This window comes from Sapajus apella, unplaced genomic scaffold (genome assembly GCF_009761245.1).
Source record: "Sapajus apella isolate SASKATOON/1434 unplaced genomic scaffold, GSC_monkey_1.0 scaffold17, whole genome shotgun sequence".
NCBI lineage: Eukaryota > Metazoa > Chordata > Mammalia > Primates > Cebidae > Sapajus > Sapajus apella.
The window spans coordinates 12,833,249-12,860,517 of NW_022436957.1; the positions used below are offsets into that span (position 1 = coordinate 12,833,249).

Here is a 27,269-nt window from a genome sequence, read left to right on the forward strand (position 1 = left end):
AAGTATGTCAATTTATTTCACATTGTGCCCAGGAGCATGGTATGTGTTTTCTAATTTGTTCTTCCCCACTGCTGCCCTTCTCTGGGTATGAGAGAGTTCCTCATCTTAAACATAGTTAATCCCTCCTTTTCTGGGAAATGTTTAGATTCTCAGTGGAAGACACAATAGTTTCAAGATGGTGATTTAGAATTCTGGATGGCTGTCCATGCCACGTGGGCCTCAGTTCAGTCGCTGCCTTTTGGAAGGTTAATCTCTAGGCCTGCTCCTCTTCCCATTCCCATTTCCTGGAAAGATGACACGCCTTGAGTCTTCTAGGAAGTTGGCATTCCTCTTCCCTCTTTCCAGCTATATAAGAAGCTGTGATCTGTTTGTCGTAATTGCTAGAAGTGTCTATATTAGTGGAGTCTTAAGAGATTTCTTAAACAATACCCATTCCAACCTAATTCAGCAGAGCACCCTGCACAATGGTGGTCTTTTTCTTGATGTCTCTGGCTCATGCTGAGGTGTTTTTGGCTGGTTCACCCTCACAGTGCTGTCTTCAGACTGCTGTTGGTGATTCTAGCAGCTGCTCCATTGCCAACTATTGCCCCATGGTTTTATTGGGATAGAGCAGTTCTCTCCTTCCGTTACCTGCTCCCACCTGCCCCTCCTCTGCTGTTCTAGAAGGAACTAAATTTAGAAATCAGATTTCCAGGCTTGAAAAATTAGGAGACTTTATTTATGTACTCTATAATAGTAATATTTTACAATTCTAAAATACATTTAATTTTTAAAATACTTTCACCGTATCTGTCCCTGTGAGAAAGAGACTGCGTTTTTATGGTCTTTGTTTTCTAGGTAAGGAGACTGAGGTTCAGGGAAGTAACAGCTACTTAGTGTCATAGCCAGGAGGAGCGCCCTGGTCTCAGGACTCCTGGCCTGGTCTCTAGTCCTGTCTCTCCACTACTCATCCACACCCTCACCCCATCTGTCTGTCTGTCTGTCTGTCTGTCTGTCTGTCTGTCTATCTCTTACCAGCAGGGCTCACCCCTCCTTCCACACCCATCCCTACCAGCAAACAGACAAAGATAATGGCAGTTGACAAAGGAATTAAAAGTCACCATGGTCTGGCTTGGGGAACAGTATTTTATCATGGCTGGGACCTCTCCTACCCACGTATTTCTTGAAAGCAGTGGGGCCTGAGGGAGAAGAGGGCCACGGAGCCAGCTGCAGGCAGCCTGCGCAGAGGGCTTCCCCAGCTCTGCGGTGAGTCTGGTCCACTCTGTCCACCCAGCCCCAAGGCAGCCTCCTGGACTGGGAGAGAGGCTTCTCAAGGCTGCTTTCTTTGCTACTTGGGGTTTATAGGAGGGAGGGAGGTCTTTTTCTGTCTATATCTAGGTGCGAGTGCACAATAATGTGCAAAAGGGGACTCAAACTCCTTGGGCTTTCCAGGCTTTCCTGTGCCCTGGCAGTGTTTCAGCTATTTGAAACTGGAAGATGCCTGTGTTCTCACTACAGCAAGCCAGAATGCTTGGGTTGGGAGAAGTGCATCTCTCTGCAGCTGACCAGTAGTTTACTTTGTGCCTTGTTAGCATTTATGAGGATTTTCGCCTTCCCTCTCTGCCCTGTTATCTAACCCAAGCATTTTAATGATCATCATGAATTCAGGCTGCTTCATACCAAGGAGGGTTTTTCTCTTTGGAGCAATGTAAAAGAGGATGAGATTGTGCAGAGACATTTTCTTTTCAGAAGAATTCATGCAAACAAAGAAATTACATTCTTCTGGTTCTGTGTTACTAGCACCTTTCTATGATTTCTTATGACATTTTATGATGAAAAATTTGCAATGTTTGTAACACCTGAGCATAGCTACTGGTTCCTAAAGTTGTCTTCCATAGAGGATTGAAAGCATAAAAAGAGGATCAATGTTTTTGTAAATGCTTCTAATTACTCCTCACAACTTGTGAAGGGAAAGTAGGCTCTATAGGTGTTGTCAATTAGCAAGTTAGCTTATGATTTAAATTTAATGAGGAAAAGTCATATGACTGGCAAAAGATTCAGTGATTTTGTTTCATAATTCTCTGTATGATTTAGTCACAGAGATATGGGACACAAGGATATTTTCTTACAGGAGAAGCCGTATAGCTCATTTCAACTTACTTGTGAGAGCTTTGGTTTTCTGTGGCCATGCTGCTCTGGTAGTGTATTTAAAAAAAACAACAACATGTAACTAGATAGACTTCCTCCTATCCTTCAGGGTAGACTGGTTCAAAATCTATTATGAGGCTATCATGATAGACCAAGAAACCCTCACGTGTGAATCCATCATTATATAAAAAGACAACTCTTTCAAGGGGTTATCTTTTTATACTGGAATGTCTTCATTAATCAACTTGGATTTGAGAATGGCCTCTCAAATAGTGCTCTGGCCAAAGGAAAAATATTCTGGTTTTCCTTTCCTTTTAATTGTGCCTTTAGATTTTGAAATAAAATGAGGAAATCATGAAAATGTGGGAGCCATCCAGTTCTCCACATGGGCACTTTTACCTCACATTTATCTGTTGATATGTTCTGTACTAGCCCAGGTGCTGCATATAAACCTGTTTAATTGCAGAAATGAAACCCAAACAAACAACAAATAATCTTTGTTTCAGCAACTCCCAAGGATTCCAACAGTCTCAAAGCAAGACCAAGATCCAGGTAGTGTTCGTTTAATTTCTGCTTTAATGCCCTTTGTGCCCTGCCCCTGCCTAGAAAGAAAAACTACAAACCAAAAACTCAGTACATGATTTCCTCTTCCTTTAGGTGTAAAGCTTAGGATATGAGGCATTTCACTCATGCATGGCCTGTTGGGAATGTGTAGTGATGCTGGGAGCCTTGGTTTCTGTATTCATTAGTGCTAGAAGGTGGTGGCTAATGCCCTATGGCCCCTCCACGTGAAGTGGATTGTGTGAGATGACCCACTTGTTGCAAGATGATAACTAATAGGGGGAAGTAGATTTGGAAAGGGGAAAATATGGGTAAGGTAATGAACACAAAAATTTGCTATCATGACAAGGTGAACACCAAAAAGTAAAAAGTCTGGGTAATAAAATCTAGAGTAGGGAAAGAAAATGCTTGTATGCTTGTGATAACTTCAGTGAAGCTTGCAGCTTCAGGTAAGCAATGCTTATGGTCTGTTAGAGCCTATCTTAGTACCCCTTCTCGGCTTCACATTTTTTTAAGAGGTTAGTAAAAGACAGAAAGCCAGTAAAGCAGAGCTGTGGTTGATGTGAGACTCAGAAAAGAGGAGCAGAGGGGAAATACAGACACTTAATAGAATTAATCCATTAAGGAAGGGAAATGCTTTTCACTGGTAGAACTGCAGTGTAAGGATACCAAGGATACCATGCGTGTGTTTTCTGTTTTGCTTTGGCTCTTAGTGACATTTTTCCCTCCTTTGCCTACTAGACACAATCCTGAAAAAGTAAATTTAAGTCTGATCATATTTTGTATGCTTGAAATGCTGGTATTTAAGGAACTTCATCTCTTTGTAAGTCAAAGAGTTACCCTTTAGTTTCTATCTGCATTTTCCAAATTGGAGTTTTGTTTCCTTGTTTATATAAGATACAGATATCTATATTTTTATATTTACCAATATTTAAAAACAGTAGAGTAACTCATTTAGGTAGGAAGGAAAGGTGTAGGCATTCTTTTCCTCTGTGGTCGACACATTTACTCATCCTTTTTTAAAGGATGAATAGATCTTTTACAAACTAGTCTGTACTAGTTTTGGGATATACTTTCTAGTAGGAAATGCCTTTGAATTGCAGAAATCTGCTATGTGTACTGTGTTAACCATAAATAGAACTTCAAAGTTTTAGCTTCTGCTGACTTTCTCTCTCCCAGAAAGCCAGTGAAATTATAAAATCTCATAGCCACATATTCTATTATTAATGTGTCTGACTAAATTTTACATATCCTTTCAGAGATTGCTCTTTTTGTCTAATTTGGATGATTTTATTTTCAGTACTTCCCACTGGGAAAACCAAAAGAATAGAATTATTTTTATCTTCCTTTACGAATTAATAAATTTTTGTAGAAATATAAGGGAAAGAGAGAAAATCACCATTCTAACACCACTGCATTCATCATTTTGTTAATTCCTTGCACATTTATGTTTTAATTGGTTGCAGCAGTCATGGTTATACAATCTCACTTTTTTATATTCAGTAACTTTCCATATGAAGATATAAACATACAGGTTATATATGAAAATAAAATGAAAATGAATATGCACTATGGGATTGTGTGCTTAACTATATGATGCACACACATCATTTATACACACATTATTCTTTTTTGAATGAAAGATGTCACTACAGCTATATGTGGCATAGAAAGTTCTTTTTATTTCTAGCTAGTATCTCTAATTGTCTTTTTGAAGTGAATGTTTCTATTTAAGAACCTTGTCCGTCTGTGTCAGTTCCCTTTGATTCTTGTTTAAAGTGTCAGAGCGTTCTTCCTTGCTAGTTTCTGCCTGACTTTGCCTTGCCTGTCTTGCCAGTTATGTTACAGGGACCGCCCCAGAGTACGTCACATGCCATTATGGTGGCTTTATTGAAGTTGCAACCTTCTAAGACAGACAAAATCCTCAGTTACAACAAAAAAACCTTGAGAAACTTATTCAGGAAAATAAACACTCACGATGTCAAAAACAGCTCTGTCAAGAACTGAAGAGGTGTAATAATAATTGATAGATTCTAAATTCCCAAATCCTTCTCTAATAGCTAAGTATAAAGAACGGTTTTCAGAGGTTAATTTGTCTCTAGGATGTACCTCTGACTCAAAGGTTGTTTTCTGCTTTGACATGAAGTTAGTTGAGAAGCTAAATACAACAGATGTGTATATCTACATCTTAGGGCCCATTCTTGATCATCATATTGGGATCCTCTCCTTAAACCTATTCCCAGGCAATAGAACAGTGTATGGATTTGAATTGAATTTGGAAAGTAAGTAGATCTCCAATAAATATTCTAGTTGCTACCACTAAAGTATTCCCCCCTGGACTCATAGGCAGTATGAGAACATTTTAAAAATGGAATGTAGAAACAGAGATTGGAGTTTGAATCAAACTGTGTAACTTTCTATCTGACCTTTTGCAGGTTACTTAGTTCCTTTTTTAAAAAAATGGTGTTACTGGAGTTACAATCTCAGAAGTTGCCCAGTTAATTATGCTTTGCTATAGATTGAGGAAGAAGCTTAAAATGAGGCTTTTGCTTTCTCAGGGCAAGACAGGCTAGACCCCTCAATCTGATTGAGTGTGTTTTCCGTTCCTAGCTTCATTTATGGCATATTCCCTTGAACATTGGATTCTTACCCTCAGCTTATCTGTCCCAATTCCACATTGGCCTGTCATTACATTTGCAAGTGAACAGGAAAAAAGTTCTCCAATCAGTTTATAGCATGAAGCCCTTCTGTTAGAACATGGAAATGCCTGAGGGGCTCCATGTTATTAACAATTCCAATAGAAACAGATTTGAATTTGCACAAGGTTTTTTTGCGGGGGAGGGTCGATTTAGGTCTAAGGTATAATAAGAACAATGAGATTAAAAAAGATCCCAATTGATGGTTGGATTTGGACAATTATTGTACATAGTGGCATTCAATGGATAATAGAATTTATGGCTGCTTTGGTAGCTCATCGGTTCTTTGTAGTCACTTTGACTTTGGGGGTATTTTCCATTTCAACCCTACTTCAAAGAGTAAAGCTTTGCTATTTCCCTTCTGACCTTCCCTTATTTTGCTACAGATCTTACTCTAGCACCTCCATAGAAGAGGCCATGAAAAGGGGCGAGGACCCCCCCACCCCGCCACCCCGGCCACAGAAAACCCATTCCAGAGCCTCCTCCTTGGATCTGAATAAAGTCTTCCAGCCCAGTGTGCCAGGTGAAGTGCCCCTTGCCATTGACCCCTTCCATTTCCTGTTGGAGCCAGTGCATGGGTGTCTGCCAGAGAGGCCTCTGTGAGCCTGGAGAAAGGGCTGACCTGGCAGTTTCGCATCCCGTGAAGGTCTTCATGTGGCTATGGTGTTCTTGGGAGGGAAAGCAATTCTAGACACATGTATAGCTCATGTGTCTGGAGCCTTGCCCACACTTGTTATGGATCAAGAATTGGGAAATTCTCTACCAAGAGAATAAAAACGCTTCACCCCCATGCAGTCTGCTGAGTATGTGGCTGGGGTCTTATTCTCTGCATCACTGGTAATTTCTGAACAAGATGGATCACTGTCGTTTCCTCAGACGCTCATTCTTCTATGAAAGATCTTGGAGACTGAGGCCTAGCCAGAGCCTTCTCCTGCACTTTACACTTATGGAGAAGATCTTGTGTCCTGTAAGATTTAATGCTGAGGGGGCTCTGATTCTGACTGATGGTTGGGTAGTTGGTGGAGGGTCCTAGGGCGAGGGACCCTTTAGGTGGGCTGCTCTGGGCTTCTGGGGATGGGATGCTCTTGAGCCAGCAGCTGTGTAGCTGGGCTGGAGGTGGGGGAGGACAGAGGGGCCCTGTCTGCTCCCCTGGTTTCCTGTGAAGTAGGAGATAAACTCCCAGGGAACCTAAGGAATAGAAGATGAGAGACATGCCTTTGCTTTAGTGAAGGTGATAGGATACAGTGCTGTCCCAAGTGTTATTTTGGGAGCAGCAAGGGCCTTTACACTGACTCATGCAGGCAAGCTATAAATACAATGATTTCCTGGAACTTTTTCTCTATCTATGTGCATTTTAAATCAGGCCAGCCTCAGATGCTAGTGATTCGCAAATTATTATCTTTTCTACTAAAGCAAGAAAAGACTTTCTTGGCTCCCACATTAGCGTGACCTGTGTGTCTGGGCAGAGCTCAGCATGTTTTATTTGTTTTAATAAAGTCCTCTCCTCACAGTAAAGTTATAGATTGTTTTTAATATACTAGAATCTGGAACTCTCTATCAAATATAATTCTCTGCCATGAGTTCATCAGACAAAAATTTGCTTTGAATTTCCTCTCATACTTTGATCTGAATTCTGACATAAATTTCATAGTGACTGGTATTTAGGGTGGGAGTAACCACAGGTGATGATGCTATAAAAATTTCACATGGCTGGGGTATTATGAACTGGAAGATTTTCCTATGGATGCAAGAGGATTAAAACAATCTGGGCAGCTATCTCACTACCTTTCCCTTGCAAGGAGGGAGGCTGGAAATGCTCACATGTCTCCTTCAGGTTGTGTGACCCAGTAAGGAGATGCCAGCTGTACTGGAGAATTGACATGCTTTATGACATTACATCACATAGTGGATGAGACAGAACTGGATTTGGAGCTCATTTCAGCTGCTTATTTACTGTTTGATTTTCAGCACGTGGCTTAATGTTTGTGCATCTCAGATTCCTAATCTGTACAGTAGAGCCAATACTCCATGGAGTTTTAAGGTTTTGGTGAGATAATAAATATAATCCAAATACAGGTTGGGCATTCCTTATCCAAAATGCTTGGGATCAGAAGTGTCTCAGGCTTTGGATATTTTTTGGATTTTGGAATATTTGCATTATATGCTTATCAGTTGGGCAGATAATAAAAAAATCTGAAATGCTTCAATGAGCATTTCCTTTGAGTGTCATGTTATCACTAAAAAAGTTTAGTATTTTAGAGCATTTGAGATTTTGGATTTTTGGGATTAGGGATACTCAACCTGTAGTACTGTATTTGGCCCACCGGCCTTAGTAAGCGTCTAAGGCCAAAATTCCCGTGACCTGCAAGTATCAAGAATTTAATGCCTGAAATGGCAAGGCTCCACCAATGAGGATAACACCCCGACTTCCTTGACACCTAGTGGACAATTCTGTGATTCTTCCTACCCAGTTTCTCAGAAGGCCTGTGAAAGGACTGAACCCCAGTTACCTGCTGTATTAACCCCATTCATTAATGTACTTTTTCTTGTCTTGCCTCCTCCTGCCCCATCTCACTTTCCCCTTACTTGAATCATATACCTGTTCCAAAGACCCTATGTCAGGGGCTTCTTTAGGGGAAACCTGAATTGAGACAGCTTTCTTTAATATCTCCGTGTCAATGTGACTTCAAGATGAAAAGTATTTGGTTTGATAATGCCCTGATGAGGTCCCTTGTGGTAGAGCCTGGTAAATCTAAGATTTAGACAAAGAATAGCTAGGCAGGTGATGTCTGTGTTCAATAGCCTAATCCCATTGTCTTTTCAGTACAAAATTATACAAATGAAATTTTAATGAGCAGTTTAAGTTTATCACATGAAGAATAGAACATTTCTGCAGTATGAAAAGCAGGTGGTATAATTACATCCACTTTATTTTCATGTTGGTTAATTCTCACGGGAAACTAAGGGTCTGTCTAAATTATATAGAATTTTAATGTTTTGCATATTGCTAGAAATTAATTATTGAAATGCTGACAAAATAGAAATTCATGAAATAGAGCCTAAACCTACCAGAAAAGTCAACTCACTGAGAATCATGCATACATGTAGCTATCCCTTTGCTGCACTTATCTTTATGTATCACTTTAGATAAATGGGATCATACTAGGCTTGCTGTCCTGTGTGTTGATCTTTCCAATTAACCATCTTCCTATTTCATATAGAGGATTGCACCATTCCCTTTAAGGTCTGCTTGATATGGATATACCATAGTTGACTGTGCTTTGATGGAGAGATCTTTCTCTCCTCCTCTCTGCCTTTTCTCTTCCCCATACTTTCCTCTCAAGCTCACCCACTACCCCATGACCTATTCCTTTCTCACCCTTGCAAAGAAACCTCTCCCTCTCTCCACCCTGCCCCCTGTGTCCTCTTTATGCCCCTCTGTCTATCTCCTCTCCCACCCTCTGTTTCTCTTTTTGTCCTTCTCCCCCCTCACTCCTCCACAGGCATGAGCCTCCCCTCAGCCTCCCCTTGCCAAGCTCCTCCATACCACCACCTTGCTCTTATGATATAAACAAGGGAGAGATTATTAATGATTGCATGTCCATATCTTTGTTTCATCATCTAATTATTTTCTTAGGTTAAATCCTGTTGGTTGGAGTTGCAGGGTCAAAAGTTGTAGATGTTTAAAGCGTAGCTGTATATTGCCAAAGCGTGAGGTGGAAAACCTGTCAACTTACTCCATCATTAACACTGTCGGAAAGTGTTTCCTCACAATCTCACCAACACTGCTTAATGTTTTGTCTTTTTAATCATTACTTATATAATAGGCAAACAGTTTCATGTCCCTGATTCCTAGTGAGGCTGAGCATCTTTTTGTATTGTTATTGGCTGTGAATATTTCTTCTCTTATGATTTGCCTTCTCAGAAGGCTTGGCCAGCTTTTGCTGCTACATCTCTCTTTGCCTAGCCATGGGGACCACTTGTTTCTTCTTCATTTTGCCTAAGAAGTTCTGGACCACCCTTCTGTCAGGCACTTGGGAAAGTGAGGGTGGCCACAGGGAAGCCTACCTCACCTGCTGCTCTGCTGGTCCTTGTCCCTCCAGCCACCTGCCTCCATGTCCCCTCCTTCTGCCAACTTTATCACTAAAGACAGACTGCCAGGGCACCCTGTTTATGACAATAGAAGAATAGGAAAGGTAAAGAAAAGTGGGGAAAATAATGTGAGATGAAGCAAGATATGGACTTGAGTTGAAAGGGAAAGATGAAATGAGGCCCTTGTTTAATAAAATGGGACTCACAGGATTATGAAAAGCAGAGTGATTAAAGCTAAGGTGCTGAGACAGAGTGGTTCAAAGTGGAGTGATGGTGTGGAAAGGAAATAGGATGGAGAGAAGATGGAAAGAAAAATAAAAGAGAAAAATGAAGAGAAAGATGGGATGGTTGTTATATAGGAGTGATGATGTTTATCCAAAGGAAGAAGCAGTAAATAGAATAAAAAATTATAGAACCAAAGGAAGGAAAATCCACAGACTCTTGTTGTATGATTCAAGTAGCATTTAAAGGAATAGCTTAGGAGTAGGTGGCATTAATGCCTTTACATTTATGAAAATAGGTAACATGATATGGGGAAAAAGAACAATGGGCTGATTTAGAATGTAAATCTATAAAAATGAACAAGGCCAACTTTGGAAATATAGAACAGTTGCCTTCAGCTTTAGTATCTGTAAAGAGAGTGTGAATGTGTGATTTATAGTAGCCTAGATGATCCTGGGGCTCTAGGTACTGGCATTAAAACTGAGACATGTGTTTTCATAAGGAGAAGTGGATACACTATGATCACTGTGTGTAACAGGGAGATCACCGTTTGTTATAGCTGACCCAGTTCTTGGAGCCATCCCCTTACAGTCCCACACAGCTACTGTGTTTAACAGATAGTAAAAATGTGCAAGAAAGTCTAAGTCAGTGATAATGCAAGTATGCAAAACCTAGAGGCATTAAGACCCAGAATTTGCTAAGTGATGTTTGGATTTTATAGCTCTGTATTTATAGCTATGAAGCATCTTTTATTACTGAGATTCCTGTAAGAAAAATCACACTAAGCCAGTATCTAACCTCCTTTTCCTCAATGAAACAGTTATTTTCATGAGGTGATTTTTTTTTTCATAAAAAGAGTTTCTTCTGTCCACGGAATCAGTGAGAACTACCCCTCTCATCCACTCTTGATTCAGACCTGCCTCCTCCAAAGCCATGCCTGAGGTTTCCATGGTGACAGTAAAAAGCCTTAGCTCTGCCTTGTTCCAGTCATTGAGCATCCGCCTGGTAGAAGTGGGGGCAGAGATGGTGTGGAGGAGACATGGCCATTCTTTTCAAGTTTCAGACCAGGTACTTTCATGATTTCCTCTCAAATCTAGCTGGGGAGGCCTAGGCCCATGGATAGACCTAGTTGCCAGGTAGCTGGGAAATGTAGTTCTTGGTAAGGCAGCCACTTCCCAGTAATACCCTTCCTACTGTTAAAAAAAAAAAAAAAAAAAAAAGAAAAAGAAAAAAAGAAAAAGAGAGGGGATGTTGACGGTCAGCTTTTTTTTTTTCCTTTTTAACCACACTCCCTATGGCCAGATACATTGAGATCCACACATTAAGACCATTGTGATGACTGAAAAGAACACATCTGGGGCTAGTGTCTGTCCATAGGTAGCTAATTTCCCAAGTCAGCTTTAGATATAATGATAATAACAGCTTATTCCATGTTTAAGAAACTATAGTACATTCATCCTATGGAATTATATGAAGCTGTTAAAAAGAACAAGTATGTATACTATATGGAGAGCTATCTCAGATAAATTAAGTGACAAAAGCATGGTGCAGAATGTATATGTTTGTAAACGTGTAGACAATTTCAGGACGATGCTAAAGAAACTGGTAATGATGGTTGCGTCTGGGGAAGGGAAACTATGACTGAGGACAGGACTGGGAAACAAGCTTACTTTCTGTTGAATGTCTATTTGTATCTTTTTAATTTTGGCTCATGTACAAATGACACCTATTATAAAAAATTTGCTTTTCACTCTTCAGCTGCAATGATGGTATCTGAGAGTACCAGAGATGTCTTTCCTGCCTGAGTTTACCTATCTCAAACTTCCGTGCAATTCTGTATTCAGGGTATCTTTATGATCATCTGCTACCACCTCCTGGAATGCAGCTGAAATGACAGAAGTGTTCCGAGCACTTTTTAAAACTGTGATGTGTTCTTCAGGTTCCATTTCAGTGCCCTTCCAACACTGAGGAGTAAGTTCTGGAGGACCTCCGAAAGCTTACACTGTGAGATGTATAGTTGGGTAAAACGTCATGGTAAGGGCTCTGTCTTAACTTGGAAGTGGCTATGTTTATCCAGTGGTGAATTGAGAAGTCTTTCCTGGGTTTTCTACAAATGAATATTTGTTTCTGTAACTTAAGAAGTAGATAAACTCCTTGGGAGTAAGAGATGTTCCTAATATCAAACTTACCTTTCAGGTTCTCTAAAAGATGAATCTGGCCACACAAGCAGCTATGATCTTATATATTTCCTTATTGTATTTTTCCTGTGAGAGCTACTTGTTCCTTTTAAAATCTAGTAGGACTATGGGATTCCTGCCCACCACCTCAAACTTTTGGATCCATAGTACACAGCTAGCCAAGGGTTCAATTTGGCAGTCTGGGCAGTTTTTTTTTTTTTTTTTTAAATGAAAGCTTTATTGAGATGTAGTCTATATAATATAAAATTCACCTTTTTAAAGTGCACAATTCAGTGATATTTAATATATCCATAGTGTTATATAACCATCAGCACTATGCAATTTCAGAATATTTTCATTGTCGCAAAAAGAAACTCCATACCTATTAGCAGTTATTCCCATTCCCCCCTTTTCTTCCCCGATCCCTTGGCAACCACCAATTTACTTTCTGTTTCTATGGATTTGCCCATTCCGGAATTCTGTATTAATGGAATTGTATAATATGTGGTCTTTTGTGTCTGGCTTCTTTCACTTAGCATAATGTTCTCGAGGTTCATCCATGCTGTACCGTGAATCGATATACTTCATTTCTTTCATAGCTGAATAATCTTTCATTGTATGGATAAACCACATTTTGGATATTTGGGTTGTTTCCACTTTTCGACTATTATGAATAATTCTGCTATGGACATTCATGTACAAGTTTTTGTGTAAACATGTTTTTCTTTTTCTTTCTCTTTTCTTTCTTTCTTTTTTTTTTTTTTGAGACAGAGTCTCGCTCTGTTGCCAGGTGCCAGGCTGGAGTGCAGTGGCGTGATCTCGGCTCACTACAACCTCTGCCTCTCGGGTTCAAGCAATTCTCCTGCCTTAGCCTTCTAGGTAGCTGGGACTACAGGCGCACGCCACCACACCCAGCTAATTTTTGTATTTTTAGTAGAGACAGGGTTTCACCATGTTGGCCAGTATGGTCTTGATCTCTTGACCTCGTGATCCACCCGCCTCAGCCTCCCAAAGTGCTGGGATTACAGGTGTGAGCCACCATGCCCAGCCTCTTTCTCTTAAGTATATATGTAAGAGTGGAATTCCTGGTTCATATGGTAACTCTATGTTGAACATTTTTAAGATCTACTGAACTATTTTCCAAAGCAGCCATACCAATTTATTTCATTAGTGATGTATGAAGATTCCAATTGTGTTTCTTCACATCCTCAAAATACTTGTAATTGCCTTTTTTATTTTAGTCATCCTAGTGGGCATGAAATGGTATTGTGATTTTGATTTGCATTTTCTAATGGCTAATGATGTTATACATCTTTTCATGCACTTCCTGGTTTTATTTATATTGTCTTTGGAGAAATGTCTTTTCAGAATCTTTGCTCATTTAAAAATTGGGTTGTCTCTTTATTGTTGATTTGTAAATGTTTTTTATATATTCTGCATAAAAGTTCCTTTACAGATATTTGATTTACAAATATTTTCCTTCATTCAGTGTGTTATCCTTTCATCTTTTTGATGGTGTCCTTTGAATTATAAAACTTTTTAATTTTGATGAGGTCTAATTTGTGTATTTTTGTTGTTGTTGCTTGTGCTTTTGCTGTCAAATCTAAGAAATGATTGCTTAACTCAAGGTCACAAACACTCCTCTTTTCTTCTAAGAGTCTTATAGTTTTAGGTTTTACATTTAGGTCTTTGCTCTGTTTTGAGTTATTTTTTTTTTATATGGTATGAGATAGGAGTCCAAATTTGTTTTTCTGTGTGTAGAGTTGTCCCAGTACCATTTGTTGAAAAGACTGTTAATTCTCCATTTAATTTTCCTGGCACCTTTGTTGAAAATCAATTGACCATAAACAAGAGTTTTTTTCTGGACTCTCAGTTCTGTTCCATTGGTCTATAGGTCTGTCGTTATGCCAGTACCACAGTGTCTTGATAATTGTAGATTTGTAGTAAATTTTGAAACTGGGAAGCGTGAGTCTTCCTATTTTATTCCTTTTCAAGATCATCTTGTCAATTTCTGCAGAAACCAAAAAGTCAGCTGGGATTTTGGTAGGGCTTGCATTGAATTTGTGTATTGGTTTGGTTAGCATTGCTGTTTTAATAACATTAAGTTATCCAATGCATGAACACAGGATGTTTTTCCATTTATTTAGATCTTTCAGTGTCTTTCAACAATGTTTCAGTATATAAGTCTTGCACTTCTTTTGTTAAATGTATTCCTAAAAGTTTTATTTTTTTTTTGGTGCAATTCTAAATGGTCTTTAAACATTTTTTTCATTTTCACAGTTTTCATTGCTAGTATATAGAAATACAGTTGGTTTTTGTATAAACATCTTGTATCTTGTGACCTTATTGAATTTGTTTATTAGTTGTCTGGACACATCATTAACTTAGGTAATGAGATAGGGAATGTATTCATTGTTGGACTTCTAACTGCTTAACTAATCCTGCACTACCCACAAATTAAGGAGGAAATGCCTTTTAGTGTTTGGAAAACATAAAAAGGGTCATTATTGAATGCTTGCATCCTGTTTTATGTTTTTTTCCCCTCTCATGTGAAAACAGTTTATCTAGTTCCTTTTATCAAGTAGCATATGCTTTACTTATGAAATGTCCACTCTGTGCGAAGTCAAGTTTTCCTATTTGCAAGAGTTGCTTCTGGGCTTTCTGCTACATTCACATCTAACACTGACTAGATGTAATAGTGATCATGAGTGATATGAATTTGAGTGTTACTTTGTGTAAGGGACATGTTTAAAGCACTTTATGTGTATTATCTCCAATCTTCACAATAACCCTATGAGGTAAGTGCTGTTTTATCACCATTTTACTGATGCAGAGACTGAGGTACAGAAGTTAGTTTGCCCAAGGTCATGGTGCCTAGTAGCTGTTAGAGCTAGGGTTTAAACTTTGCAATCTGATGCTGGAGCCCACACTGTGCAACCTTGACAAGAGGCAGCATTTCTCTTCTCTCTATCCCGCCTTCCCCTCCCAACTCATCTACTTGGTCAGATATTTAGTAGATGTGTCTGTTCAACTACCTGTGCTGGAGGTTGAGTTCTTAGGACACAGCAGAAGACATGATGCTATTATTCCTTTGGCCACAGGCCTCCTGCAGCTTCACCAGCCAGCTAAGGACCAGGACTTATTTTCAAACTTGGGCAGCTTACCACCACTACAGCTGTTTGTATTTGAAGGGCCAAAGAGTGCCTTCTAACTTTCTGGACCTAGATCCTTGCTTTCAGGCCTCATCTTGTTTGTGGTAGGGATCTGTCCTTAAAGGTAGCAAACTCAGCATTCATATTGATAGAGCTCTAAGGTGTCCCTTTGAGCTTTTCAGTAGTTGAGAAATAAAAGGGGTTGACTACAGTACTGTGTCCCCTTAGCATCAGATCTGAAGTTTAGAAGTTTATAAACATGGAGACATATATTTGGGCTGCTAGGCTAGATGAACATTTTTGGAGGTAAGAATCCAGTCCAGGTATTTCCAGTCCTCTCTGTGCCATTATGCAACATAAATATCTATATATATACCAGTTTCAATATTTGGAAGTGTGGTTGTAGTGAGCTATTTGGCCTTGGCTGCCTTTTGCTTTTCCTATTCTTTTCTCTATTTATAGTGTTTTTAAGTTTGTTTTGTTTTGTTTTCCTTTTCTAGTAACTTATAGGAAAGTTTCTGTAATAGCACAGTGCAATTGTTTGTGCCTATAGAAGATAAAATCCTGGAGAAGGTTTACAGAGGCTTGCCAAGGTGAAGGTGCAGCCAGTCCCGCTTTTGGACAGAGTGCATTCCTTATTCCCCTCTTCCAATTTTATAGCTATTCTCGGTGGACTGAGGTGCTTTAATGAGGATGTCAGGGGAGTGGCAAGGAATAGGGCTAGAATCCCTGGAGGATGGAGTGGGAAGTGTTACTGTATTCTATGATCTTTATTTAAAAAAATGTTTATAAAACTTACTTAAGTAATAGGCAATTACCTTCTTGTGTATAAAATTTAAACATTATAGATACATACCTTGAACTCATTTCCTTCGAGCCCAGTGTCCCTGGAAGGAATGCCTCCTTCTGACATTTTCTAGCACATTTATGAATGTTTTTGCATACCTATGAGATCAGTTTCATTTTTTTTGTCTTTAAAATAATTTTCATTACATTATGTATGTTTTCTTCATGCCTTTTTAAAATACATTATTTCTTGGAGATATCCATGTCACTACTTTTGTACTTCTTTTATAATTTTGTATTTCTTTTATATATAGTCTGTATGCTGCCTACTGTATTAAAAACTATATTATGAAAAATTTCAAATTTATGCAAAAGTTGAGAACCTCCATCCCCATATTATTCTGAAGCAAACCAAAATATTATATAATTTTATATATAAACTTTTTCTGTATCTCTCTAGCAGATAAGGTCTTAAAAATACTTGAGCACAATACCTTTGTTATACATAAGAAAATTAACAATAATTCTTTAATATCATTTAATATTTGGCCAGTGTTCATATTTTCTGAATTATCTCAAGTATGTCTTTTTATACTAGTTTCCAATCAGAATTCAGACAAGGGGTACATGCACATTGCACTTGTTTTGGCATAGTTAAGTCCCTTAACTGATAGGTTCTTCTCTCAATCTTTTTTTTCTGTTTTTCCTTTATTCATTAATTCATAAAAAATCTATTGAGGGGAAATGGGGGAGGGATGGGGGGTGGGGAGGTAGGGAGACATAGCATGGGGAGAAATGCCAGATATAGGTGAAGGGGAGGAAGGCAGCAAGTCACTGCCATGTGTGTACCTATGCAACAATCTTGCATGTTCTTCACATGTACCCCCAAACCTAAAATGCAATAAAAAAAATCATCTACCCTGTAGACTATTTCACATTCTGTATTTTGCTGATTTTCTTCCACCTCCTGTATTTCCTATAAAGTGATAGGTAGGTCTAGGCTTGATTAGAATTAGTTTAGATTTTTGACAAGAATACTTCCTAGAGATGCTGTGTACTTCTTACTGTACCATATTAAGAGATCTCTAGTGTCTAATGCCTTTATTTTTGTGATGTTTGATTGATTAGTGGGCTTACATTGTATTAGCCTGATCCATGTGTTAGGACAAAGACTCCAGTGACATGTCAAATAATGGTTTTATCAGCTATCGATCATCATTGCCTACATCCAGTAGTGTGTCAGTAAGTGTTTAACAACTGGCCATTTGCCAATTTTTATGGTGTAAACGCTCCTGCCATGGCTAATTTCATTCCTACTGATGGGTTACTGAATGTGGAGTTGTGAACAGATGCACACAGTTGGCTCTTACAAGCTGGCATGAGCTTTTTCCAGCAAACTACTGCTTAGATCCATTATTTTATTGATTGTTGTAAAATGGCAATATTCTGTTTTATTTTTTCTACCTTTATTATTTGGGACTGTGGTTTATTTAAGCATTTTCATATTGTTGGACATTTAGTTTGTGACTATTATGAAACTTGTGAGCTGAAGAAGATCATACGACAATATAATTCTCAGTACATCAATAAATTCTTTATATGCATCTGAATTTGTACAATCATATGAAAACTGAAATAGACTTCAGTAATGGTGAACAGAAAAGTGTCTTATTCAACTAGCATTTATTGAGTGTTTACTGGATACTTGGCACTTTGGAGAATTCCAAGAGAAATATGGATATGCCCCCAAACTCTGCTACTCAGTGTCACAGTTATGGATTTGTGGGCAGGGGGTGCACAGGGCTGGTGAGCTAAACTTTGAAGGACATCACTTTGCAGTCAAAACCTTTTCATTCTTTTTTGACATCTGTCTTGATTTACCTCTTGTTACTAGTTTCCTGGAGTCTGCTATAGTAGCCTCAAATCTGGCTTGCTTGCTTTGTTCTTTCCTTGATAAAGCAACAGAATTAATTTTCTGCAAACACAGCTATGATCACCTTCTACTCAAAATTCTTCAGTACCTGTTATGTAAACACCAAATATCTGGTGGAACTGAACCCAAAGTCATGTGATTATATTAGCTCAGTAAGGGAAACAGTACTGTGGCCTGGAGTGCCTGGGGAGGAGTGTATTACAGGAAGGAAGTAGAGACTGGAAGATTCAAATTGGCTGACTGGCCAAGAAAAATGAAGACTGATGAAGAAGGGGTTTGTAGACCGTGTCCTTGGGAAGTCTTAGGAGGACAGTCCCATTAGGGTGGTAGGGTTAAGCCAGATTGCAAAAGGTTGTGGCATAAGCAAGGAACTTTGGTGTGGAGAAGTTGTCATCACAGTCATTTTGAAATGTCTAAGGCTTAGCAGTTGGTCTAACTGTATGTTACATTTTAAAAAATAGTGGTACTAGCTAGGCACTGTAATCTCAGCACTCTGGGAGGCCAAGACGGGTGGATCACCTGAGGTCAGGAGTTCAAAACCAGCCTGGCCAACATCAAGAAATCCTGTCTCTACTGAAAATACAAAAAATTAGCTGGGCGTGCTGATGCGTGCCTCTAATCCCAACTACTCGGGAGGCTGAGGCAGGAGAATGGCTTGAGCCCGGGAGGTGGAGATTTCAGTGAGCTGACATCATGCCACTGTACTCCAGCCTGGGCAACGACAGAGTGAGACTCTGTCAATCAATCAATCAATCAGTCAGTCAATCAATAGTGGTAGAAAAGAGCCAGATCCAAGATGCTAGACTCTTTTCATAGATTGCCTTTCTCCTAACACACATTTATATTTGCTCTTTCTCCCCCACCACATTATTCAGCTCTAATGAAAGTGTCATGGAAACAGCTGCTAGTGAATGAGTACTAACTAATCCTGAGAAAAAGATGTTTACTTTTTGAAATTTTAGTTTGATTTACCTTAAAACATATACAGACACACAACTAGTAATTTCAACCAACCTAAGGATTTTAGTAGTAAAATTCTTAGGAGGAATGCATTATGTAAATGTAATATGAGAAAGGAAACCAGAGACACATCTTTGACCTAGATTTAATCTCATGCATTTTTGTTGCTTAAGTCTGCCCGTGTCTCCAACCAGGACCTAGTTAACCCTTATTGCGTATCCTATGGTACAAGAAAAAGGAGTTATTAGTAAACATGGATAAATTTTAGAATCATAAAGTGATAATGCTAAAAGAGAACTTGAATGTCATCTTGGCCAACCCTCACATATTACCAATGAGGAGACTAAGATCCAGGCAATATAAGGGCTTTTTTCTCCATCAGATTCTTTTGAAGATGGGAAATCTTTGTTCAAATCTTTATTGCAGCAGATTTGGTATCAGAGAAAGCAATCTACATTAAATTAATTTGGGAGGCACATCTTACTACTTTTCTACAGGCACTAACACTAATTAATATCTAAAGTTAAAGGATGTATTAAAGAATGAATATGGTAACTTTTGCAAGGGACTCTTTTTTTTTCTGTGTTTCCTTCTATGTGGTTTAAAATGTTAGATTTCTCTGAAGTACTTCAGGAAGATAGGAAAGTAAGTTTTGCCTTCATAGATACTTGGAAATGTTAGGAATATATCTATTTTCTTGTTTTAATTTCAAAAATGAAGGTATTAAATCTCTAAATATAGGAAGAATATAAGACGGATAGTATACTGAACATCCGGCTTCAATTATCAACTGTGGCCCATCTTGTTTCATATCTGTCATCCCCTATATTATTAATTATACTTTTTTCTACCCTTAGCTTTAAAAATACTTTATTGAGGCATATAGATTATAAAGTTTATCCATGTTAAGTGTAAAATTTAATGATTTGTAGTCAATTTACCAAATAGTGCAACTGTCACCATAATCTAGTTTTAGATCATTTTCAGCACCCCAATAATATCCCACATACCTGTTTACAGTTACTCTCCATGCCCAGCCCCAGGCAACCACTAATCTATTTTGTGTTTCTGCAGATTTTCCTTTCTGAGCATTTCATATAAATCAAATCTACAATATGGAGTCTTTTGTGTCTGACTTTGTTTACTTAGCATGATGTTTTTGAGGTTCATTCATGTTGTATCATGTATCAGTACTTAATTCCTTTTTATTGCTGAATAATATTCCTTTATACAGCTATATCACATTTTGTTTATCCAGTCTTCAGTTTGGCAGACATTTGAGTTGTTCCTACTTTTTGCCTATTATGAATAATGCTGCCATTAATATTTGAATACAAGTCTGCGTGAACATATGTTTTCATTTCTCTTAGCTAGATATATAGGAGTGGAATTGCTGGGTATGTGGTAAATTTATGTTTAACATTTTAAGAAATGGACAAATTGTTTTCTAAAGTATATGTGCCATTTTACATTCACATCAGAAATGTATGAGGGTTACTGTTTCTTTATATCCTCACCCACACTTATTATCTTTTTGATTATCCCACATCCTAGTGTGTGTGAAGTGATATCTCATTGTGCTTTTGATTTGTATTTCCCGATGAATAATGCTGTTGAGCATCTTTTCATGTGCTTATTAGTTATTCCTGTATTTTATTTGATGAGATGTTGTATTAATCCATTTTCATGCTGCTGATAAAGACATACCCAAAACCGGGCAATTTACAATAGTAAGGTTTAATTGGACTTACAGTTCCACGTTGCTAGGGAAACCTCAGAATCATGGCGGAAGGCAAAAGACACGTCTCACATGGCAGCAGACAGGAGAAGAGAGCTTGTACAGGGAAATATCCGTTTTTAAAACCATCAGATCTCATGAGACCCATTCACTGTCACAAGAACAGCACGGGAAAGACTCATCCCCATGATTCAGTCATCTCCCACCAGGTCCCTCCCACAACATGCGGGAATTATGGGAGCTACAAGATGAGATTTAGGTGAGGACACAGAGCTAAACCATATCAGATGTCTACTCAAATCATGCTTATTAAAAAAAACTTGGCATTTGTCTTATTGTTGAGTTGTATATTCTGGAATTCTTTATATATTCTGGATACAAATCCTTTATTGGATAGATAATTTGCAGACATTTCCCCCAGCCTGTGACTTGTCTTTTCATTTTCTTAATGATATGTGTTGAAGTGTGGAAGTTTTGAGTTTAACATTACAAAGTGTAATGTTTAATTTTTTCCTTTTTGGATTGTACTTTTGCTGTCATATCTAAGAAGTCTGCTTAATCCAGGGTCTTGAAGATTTTCTCTTGTTTTCTTCTAAAAGTTCTATAGTTTTAGCTCTTACATTAAGATCTTGAATCTATTTTGATTTAATTTTTGTGTGAGGTGTGAGGTAAGGATCTACATTCATCTCTTCGTATATGAATATCCAATTGTTCCAGTACTACTTGTCAAAAATACTCTCCTTTTCCAGTTGCCTTGGCACCTTTGTTGAGAATCACTTGTCTGTTAAATATAAGGGCTTATTTTTGGATGCTGCATTCTGTTCTGTTGATCTATATGTTTATTTTTATGTTAGTACTATATTGAATGTTTTTTAATGCAGGGGAGTAATACATAATCCTGCAAACAGATAACCCCACGACTCAGAAGTCTAAATATTTGCTATAATAGCATATTTTTAGATAGTGTGTAGTATCTTATTTACTTCATTTGTGGTTTTTAGCATATTCAGACGCATCCTTTGAGCTCCTTGAGGTAGCAATATTTTTTTTGCTTTGAGGCCTTCTGTCATGCTTACTCCCTGAGTGTAGAATACCCTCTGTCTAGCTGTTTATCCTCCATATCTGCATTTTTCTGTTCTACCTACCTTGTAGGTTCAAAATGTGGTACTGCTTACAGCTCCATAGTAGCCTTGTGTCCTTGGCAAGGCCATTTTATTTCTCCAGGTCCTAATTTTCTCATCTGTAAAGTGAAAGAATCAGATTCGATCTCACTACTTTTCTAAACTCAGTCATTAATATTTTACTTGTTGAACAGTTACAATGCATGTGTAAGTTAATCTCTTTTAACTGGTGAAAAAGTGTATTCTGTTCCATAGAGAATTAAATGAGCTTGTATTTTGGGGGGTGGTATGTGAGGGTTCATCAGGGGATAGAGGCAGGTATTTCTGGCAAGGTGTTCTTTGTTACATACATAGGTGTATATGACTTACATGCCCATCACTCTGTATGCCTGGGTGATCAAGGGATATGTATAAGATCATACATGCTTTTATGATTAGAAAGGAGAGAAAGAATGAACAATTTCTATTACAAAGAAATAGCCATTTTTATGAACTTGCCAAGAAGAGGAATGGTCCTTACTGATGAAATCCTTAAAGATTTGCATATGGCTCTTTACTTGATTGATATTTAAGAGTATAGGTCCCCCTGGGAGGCTCCTTTCAACATTTTCCATTCCTGGAGTGTTTCCCCCCTCTTTGGTATTTGAATGCTTTTATTTTCTTCATAAAATATTCCTAGAGGGGATGGGAGCCCTTTTCCACAGCTGAAGTTATTCCAAGTTTTGCTCCCTTGAAGAATCAGCTTTCTGTTCCTGAAGATTTCAAAGGCCACATCTGCTGCTTTATATCTACTCAATAAGTTGGAATATATTTTCATTTAGTTATTGATTAGGGGCTTTGTAAAAATCTGAAGGAAATTAGTAAATAGTAATGTTTATGAATAATGTTTTGCCTCGAAATTTTTAAGCATAATGAAATAAGAGGATAAAAATTATTAGAGGTTAGAGTTTTAGATTAAGATATCAGGAAACAGAGATCCAGAAGATCAGTATCAGAATCTGCATGCCTTTCAATAAACTTAAGAAATAGTGAAACCCCGTCTCTACTAAAAATAAAAAAAATTAGCTGGGCATGGTGGCGTGTGCCTGTAATCCCAGCTACTCAGGAGGCTGAGGCAGGAGAATTGCCTGAACCCAGGAGGCAGAGGTTGCGGTGAGCCGAGATCGCACCATTGCACTTCAGCCTGGGTAACAAGAGCGAAACTCCATCTCAAAAAAAAGAAAAAAAAAATGGTTTTAAACACTGGGAATTATTAGTCTGTCTTCTGAATTTAGGATTAAATGACAGTTTCTTTTCCTGAAGTTTTTAATGTGGTTTTCAGGATTGGGGTATTTATTATTTTCCTTTGGATTACACTTATAAAAATTTTTGGCTGGAAAAACCCTTGCTGATACCTGGTATCCCACTTTATTAACTATAATCCTTCATGAATAAACCTGCAATTGCTTGATAAGTATGGTAACTTTTCAAGTATGTAGGAACAACATTCTCCTCCCATCTTCTTGCCTTCTTTTCCCTCCTGGGAAAGCAGCTATTGCTATTAACAAGTACATTGTCATCTTTTGCAAATATACACTAGATTATTCAGCTAAAATATTTTTTCTTTTTTTTGTATGCCTTCCACCATGTGATCAAAGTATTTTTTAAATTTCACTTTGCATGAAGGTGTTTTTTCTTTAGACTAAATAGAGCATACTGGATAAAATATTTGGATCCAATTTTAAGTCGAGTGGACTGAAAATATTGTAAGAGAAGATTTTTAAAATTAAATTAAATTCCAATTTTCAACCACTGTGTGAGTACTTACTAAACATAAGGCAGTGTGTTTAGGTGCTGTGGGAGACAGAAAGATGAATTAGACAAAATTGATAGAGTGTAGCTAGATTAATATCTCCCACCGTCAAAAGAAAGGACTACAGAATTATAAATATATGGTATGGGTTTTTCAGCAGCAACTGAGCAAGGAAAAATGCATGAGCTAATGCTATTTTTTTTTTTTTTTGAAAAGAGTGGCAACTGAGGGAAATCCTGAGGCTGTGGGTGCACTTCCAACTCTGCCTGCTTCCCTACAGAAGCTGTGTGTGTGAGTAGGCAAATCTTGAGACTTCTCATCGAGACCCTAGATCTAGAGGAAAGTGAAATGAATGAGTATTCTTAATTTTCCTTTTTCTTGACTAAGGGTCAGTGGAAATGACTTCAGGAAAGAGAGCTGGAAAAGTAAATAATCATAGCTGATATTTTGATATGGTAGAAGGGAAGGTCCAGGGCTGCATGCTGAACTGAGGGGACAAACTGAAGTCTGAAAAGTTCCTCCAGGGCCATTGATAGAATTCTAAGACTTAGGAGAATGCACTCTGTTACAGGGTTTTAAAATGTTGATTATTTTGGTATTTCCTTCATAGTTCTAAATAACATATTTGTAAAAATTCTTGTTGACTTCAATTTTTGCCATCATTTTCCCTCCCTCAGTATCTTTTTCCTCCACCCTTCTGGTATAGTTATAATTTTGATTAGATTAATATTTAGTATTTATATTATTGTTGTTATGGCCATGTAAGCCATATAGTAAATTAATTACTTTTTTTTTACTTGTACAGGTTTTTGTTTGACTTGGAGTGAATAATCGACTTGTTTCTTGTCAATGTACTTACCCTTGATTCAACCACAGACTTCTATAGTTTTCTAGAGTTCCTTTTATGAAATTCTGACACCTCAGGTGTTCTGTCAGTTTCACTTTTTTTGAAGAAATATAAAGTAATTGTCTTCAATGCCTGGTACATAGTTTTCATCATGGGATCTCCCTATATTGTCATTCAAGGATTCCCCTCCTCTTTTTTCCATGTTGGATTTCTTTTATACTGTATCTTGTGTCTTTCTGTTTCTTGGCTTACTCTCTTGTTTTGGTGAAGCACATCCTTTAATAGCTTCCTTAGAAAGGGTGCATGGAGTTCAATTTGAGATCCTGAATGTCTAAAAATATCTTTAATTGTACCATCATTCAGGCTGCTAGTTTTGGTTATATCAGTTGGAAATAAGTTTTCTTTGGAATTTTGGTGGAATTGTGCCAATAAATTTCTAGCTTCTGATGATATATGAAGAAGTCTAAAACCATTTGGACTTCTGATTCTTTGTATATGACATGCTCTCTTCTCCCATGCCCTGCTGAAAATTTGTAAATTAATTTGACTCCCGTACTTTGAAATTTCATGATATGGCTTGTCATGAGTCTGTTTTCATCCATTGTCCTCGGTATTCAGTGGGTCCTTTAAATTTAGAAACTCATTTTCTTCATTTCTGGGAAATTTTATTGAACCATTTAATTGATTATTTTTCCTGTCATTTTCTCTGTTTCTCTTTGTGGAACTTTCATTTGGCGACTACCCTACTTTCTGGAAGATTTCCTCAGATTATCTTTGAACCTTTCTATTGAGCTTTCTCTTTCTGCTAGTTTACTTTTAATTTCCAAGTATTCTTTTTTCTTTTGTTTTCTGAGTGTTCTTTTTAAATAGCATCCCATTATTTCATCTTTGCAAATAGCATTTCTTATGTCTTATTGAGACTTTCTCTGATGACTCTAGTTAAAATTTTATGTCACTCCCTACCCCATTGTCTCTTTTGTCAGTAGGATATGAGCTTCATAAGGGTATAGCTTTTTTTCCCCCCTGTTTTTCCCATGGATATTTTCCCAATACCTTGAACAATACCTCCCATATAGTAAGTGTTTAAATATTTCTGGAATAAACTTAATGATCATTCTGATGATATTAATAATATATATTTTAAAGTTTTATACTAGTATAGGTCAAATTTGTTTCTTTGAGGTTACGTCTTCCTGTTTTTATTGATCTCTACCTTAGGTTAGAACATTTTCTGCAGATATCTGGTAATACTTAGTCATCCACTTATATTTAAGGATGAAGGATAAAAAGTTGATTGGAATATATGAACAAATGGATGGAACTTGCCAGCTATTGGCTTCATGGTAGAATGGTCTGGCCAGGCCATCCTGTTGGAGATCCCTTGATGTCAATTCTTTAGATGTCCCTTCCTGGCTGATCTGATTCTCTGGAACACATTCTCCTAATCTCTGGCAGGAAGGAGCAGTCTGGGAGCAGAAGGGAAGAAGGCTGGAAGAATCTCGGGATCCAAAGTGCATATTTTTATTGAATCTGTCTGTTTTCAGCATAACCCTCATGCCTTCATCTGGGCCTGGTGACTTCCCTGAAAAGAAAACTATATCTAGCCTTTTGTTGGAGTGAGAAACATGCTGAAACTGTGTAGAATGTGAGAGAAAATCTCAGGATCTAACTGGTCCTAAACTGCTTCAGTCAGTCTTCTTTTTTTAAAATGAGGATGGATCATAATCCTATAGATCTTAAGATAGTTTAAAGAAATATTTGTTGATCGCTTACTGTATTTTAAGTTATCCAGTGAGACAGATATAAGGCATAACTTCTACAGCAGAGGGGACTGTAAGAGTAGGGCCCCTGAAGCCAAAAACAGCATGAAGAATAGCTAGAACCAGATCCTGAAGGGTCTTGTCATAGTATGCCCTTTTCCTGAAGGGTAGGAAACAAATCCATGATTAGTTCATTGCTTTAGGTTTTTATTGCTTTCCTCATTTTACCCCTACATTCAGAGGAGTTTGATGCCCCCAATTCCTGAGAACTAGGGGGTCTTCTGTGGTACAAATTGGTTACTTCCTGCTTTCTCAGATCTGCCTAGTCAGCTATGAGTTGCTCATCTGTTTTCCTAGTTCCAAATTTAAACAAGAGCACTTAAACCATTCTCTTCACTTTTGTGTTAATGAATTAAGAGTGAGATTAGTTGCATGCATTTAAACTGCTATCTATACTCAAAGGTCTTTGGATAGGACATTTAATACAATGTTGGGTCATACGGCAGAAACGAGGAATTTTACACAGTATCAAGCCAAGATTTTAGTTTAAAGTGGTCCCAGGTTGGTAGTACCCTCAGGTTTCTTGCAGAAGCAACAGAGGGAAGAGGAATTCACTTTCCACAAGCCTCAAAGTTTTCCTATAGGTAAAGTTCTAAGGCATATGAGTTCAGAGTCACAGGTTGCTAAACACATTAGGAAATGAAGCACAATGAGCAAGAACAAACAGGAAATACAAAGCCCTCAGATATTGAAATTATATAAATATGTTGAAAGAAAAGAGGAAGAAAATGAGTGGCCAAGAAATTATAAAAATTAAAAAGCATTTTCAAGAAAGACCAAATAGAGCTTCTAGAAAAGAACAATTCTGTAAAATAAACTCAAAGACTGGATTTTGTGAGACATTAAGAACAGCTAAAGAGGGAATTGGTTACTTGGACAGTAGATCTTAGAAAATTATCCAGAACACAGTACAGTTAGAGAGCTCTTGAAGGAGAGGGGAGAAAAAAATGGTAGAAAGACAATATTTAAAGAATCACTGAGAATTGACCAAAATTAATGTGTTGCTACATGGTTCAGAAATTCCACCGAAGTTTAAGCAAGTGATAAAAGAGAAAATGATGATAGAGAAATACATGTACAGACATAGGATAAAGTTTGATATTTCAGAGTACCAAAAACAAAGAGGAGACCCTAAAAGCAACCAGAGGGAAGATAGGCTATCTAACAAAACAGTGATTTGATAGCCGGCTTCTCAAAAGCAATAGTGGCACCCAGAAGGCAATGGAATGTTAACTGTCAATGTGC

General features: G+C 37.9%; 1 protein-coding gene across 9 annotated transcripts in view; it reads left to right on the forward strand.

Annotated features, from left to right (window-relative positions):
* REPS2 (RALBP1 associated Eps domain containing 2) overlaps positions 1-27,269 on the forward strand; it is a 221,826-nt gene that overhangs the window by 139,299 nt on the left and 55,258 nt on the right. For 6 of the 9 annotated variants that reach the window (XR_004271124.1, XM_032285998.1, XM_032285999.1 and 3 more), the window contains exons 12-13: positions 2,634-2,679; positions 5,771-5,907. The exons of the other annotated variants lie outside the window; for them this stretch is intronic. Coding sequence is in view for 5 of the 6 variants with exons in the window: in XM_032285998.1 (XP_032141889.1) it covers positions 2,634-2,679; positions 5,771-5,907 (183 nt within the window). In the remaining variant the exon portion in view is untranslated. The remainder of the gene's footprint in view (positions 1-2,633; positions 2,680-5,770; positions 5,908-27,269) is intronic. 9 annotated transcript variants of the gene reach the window in all.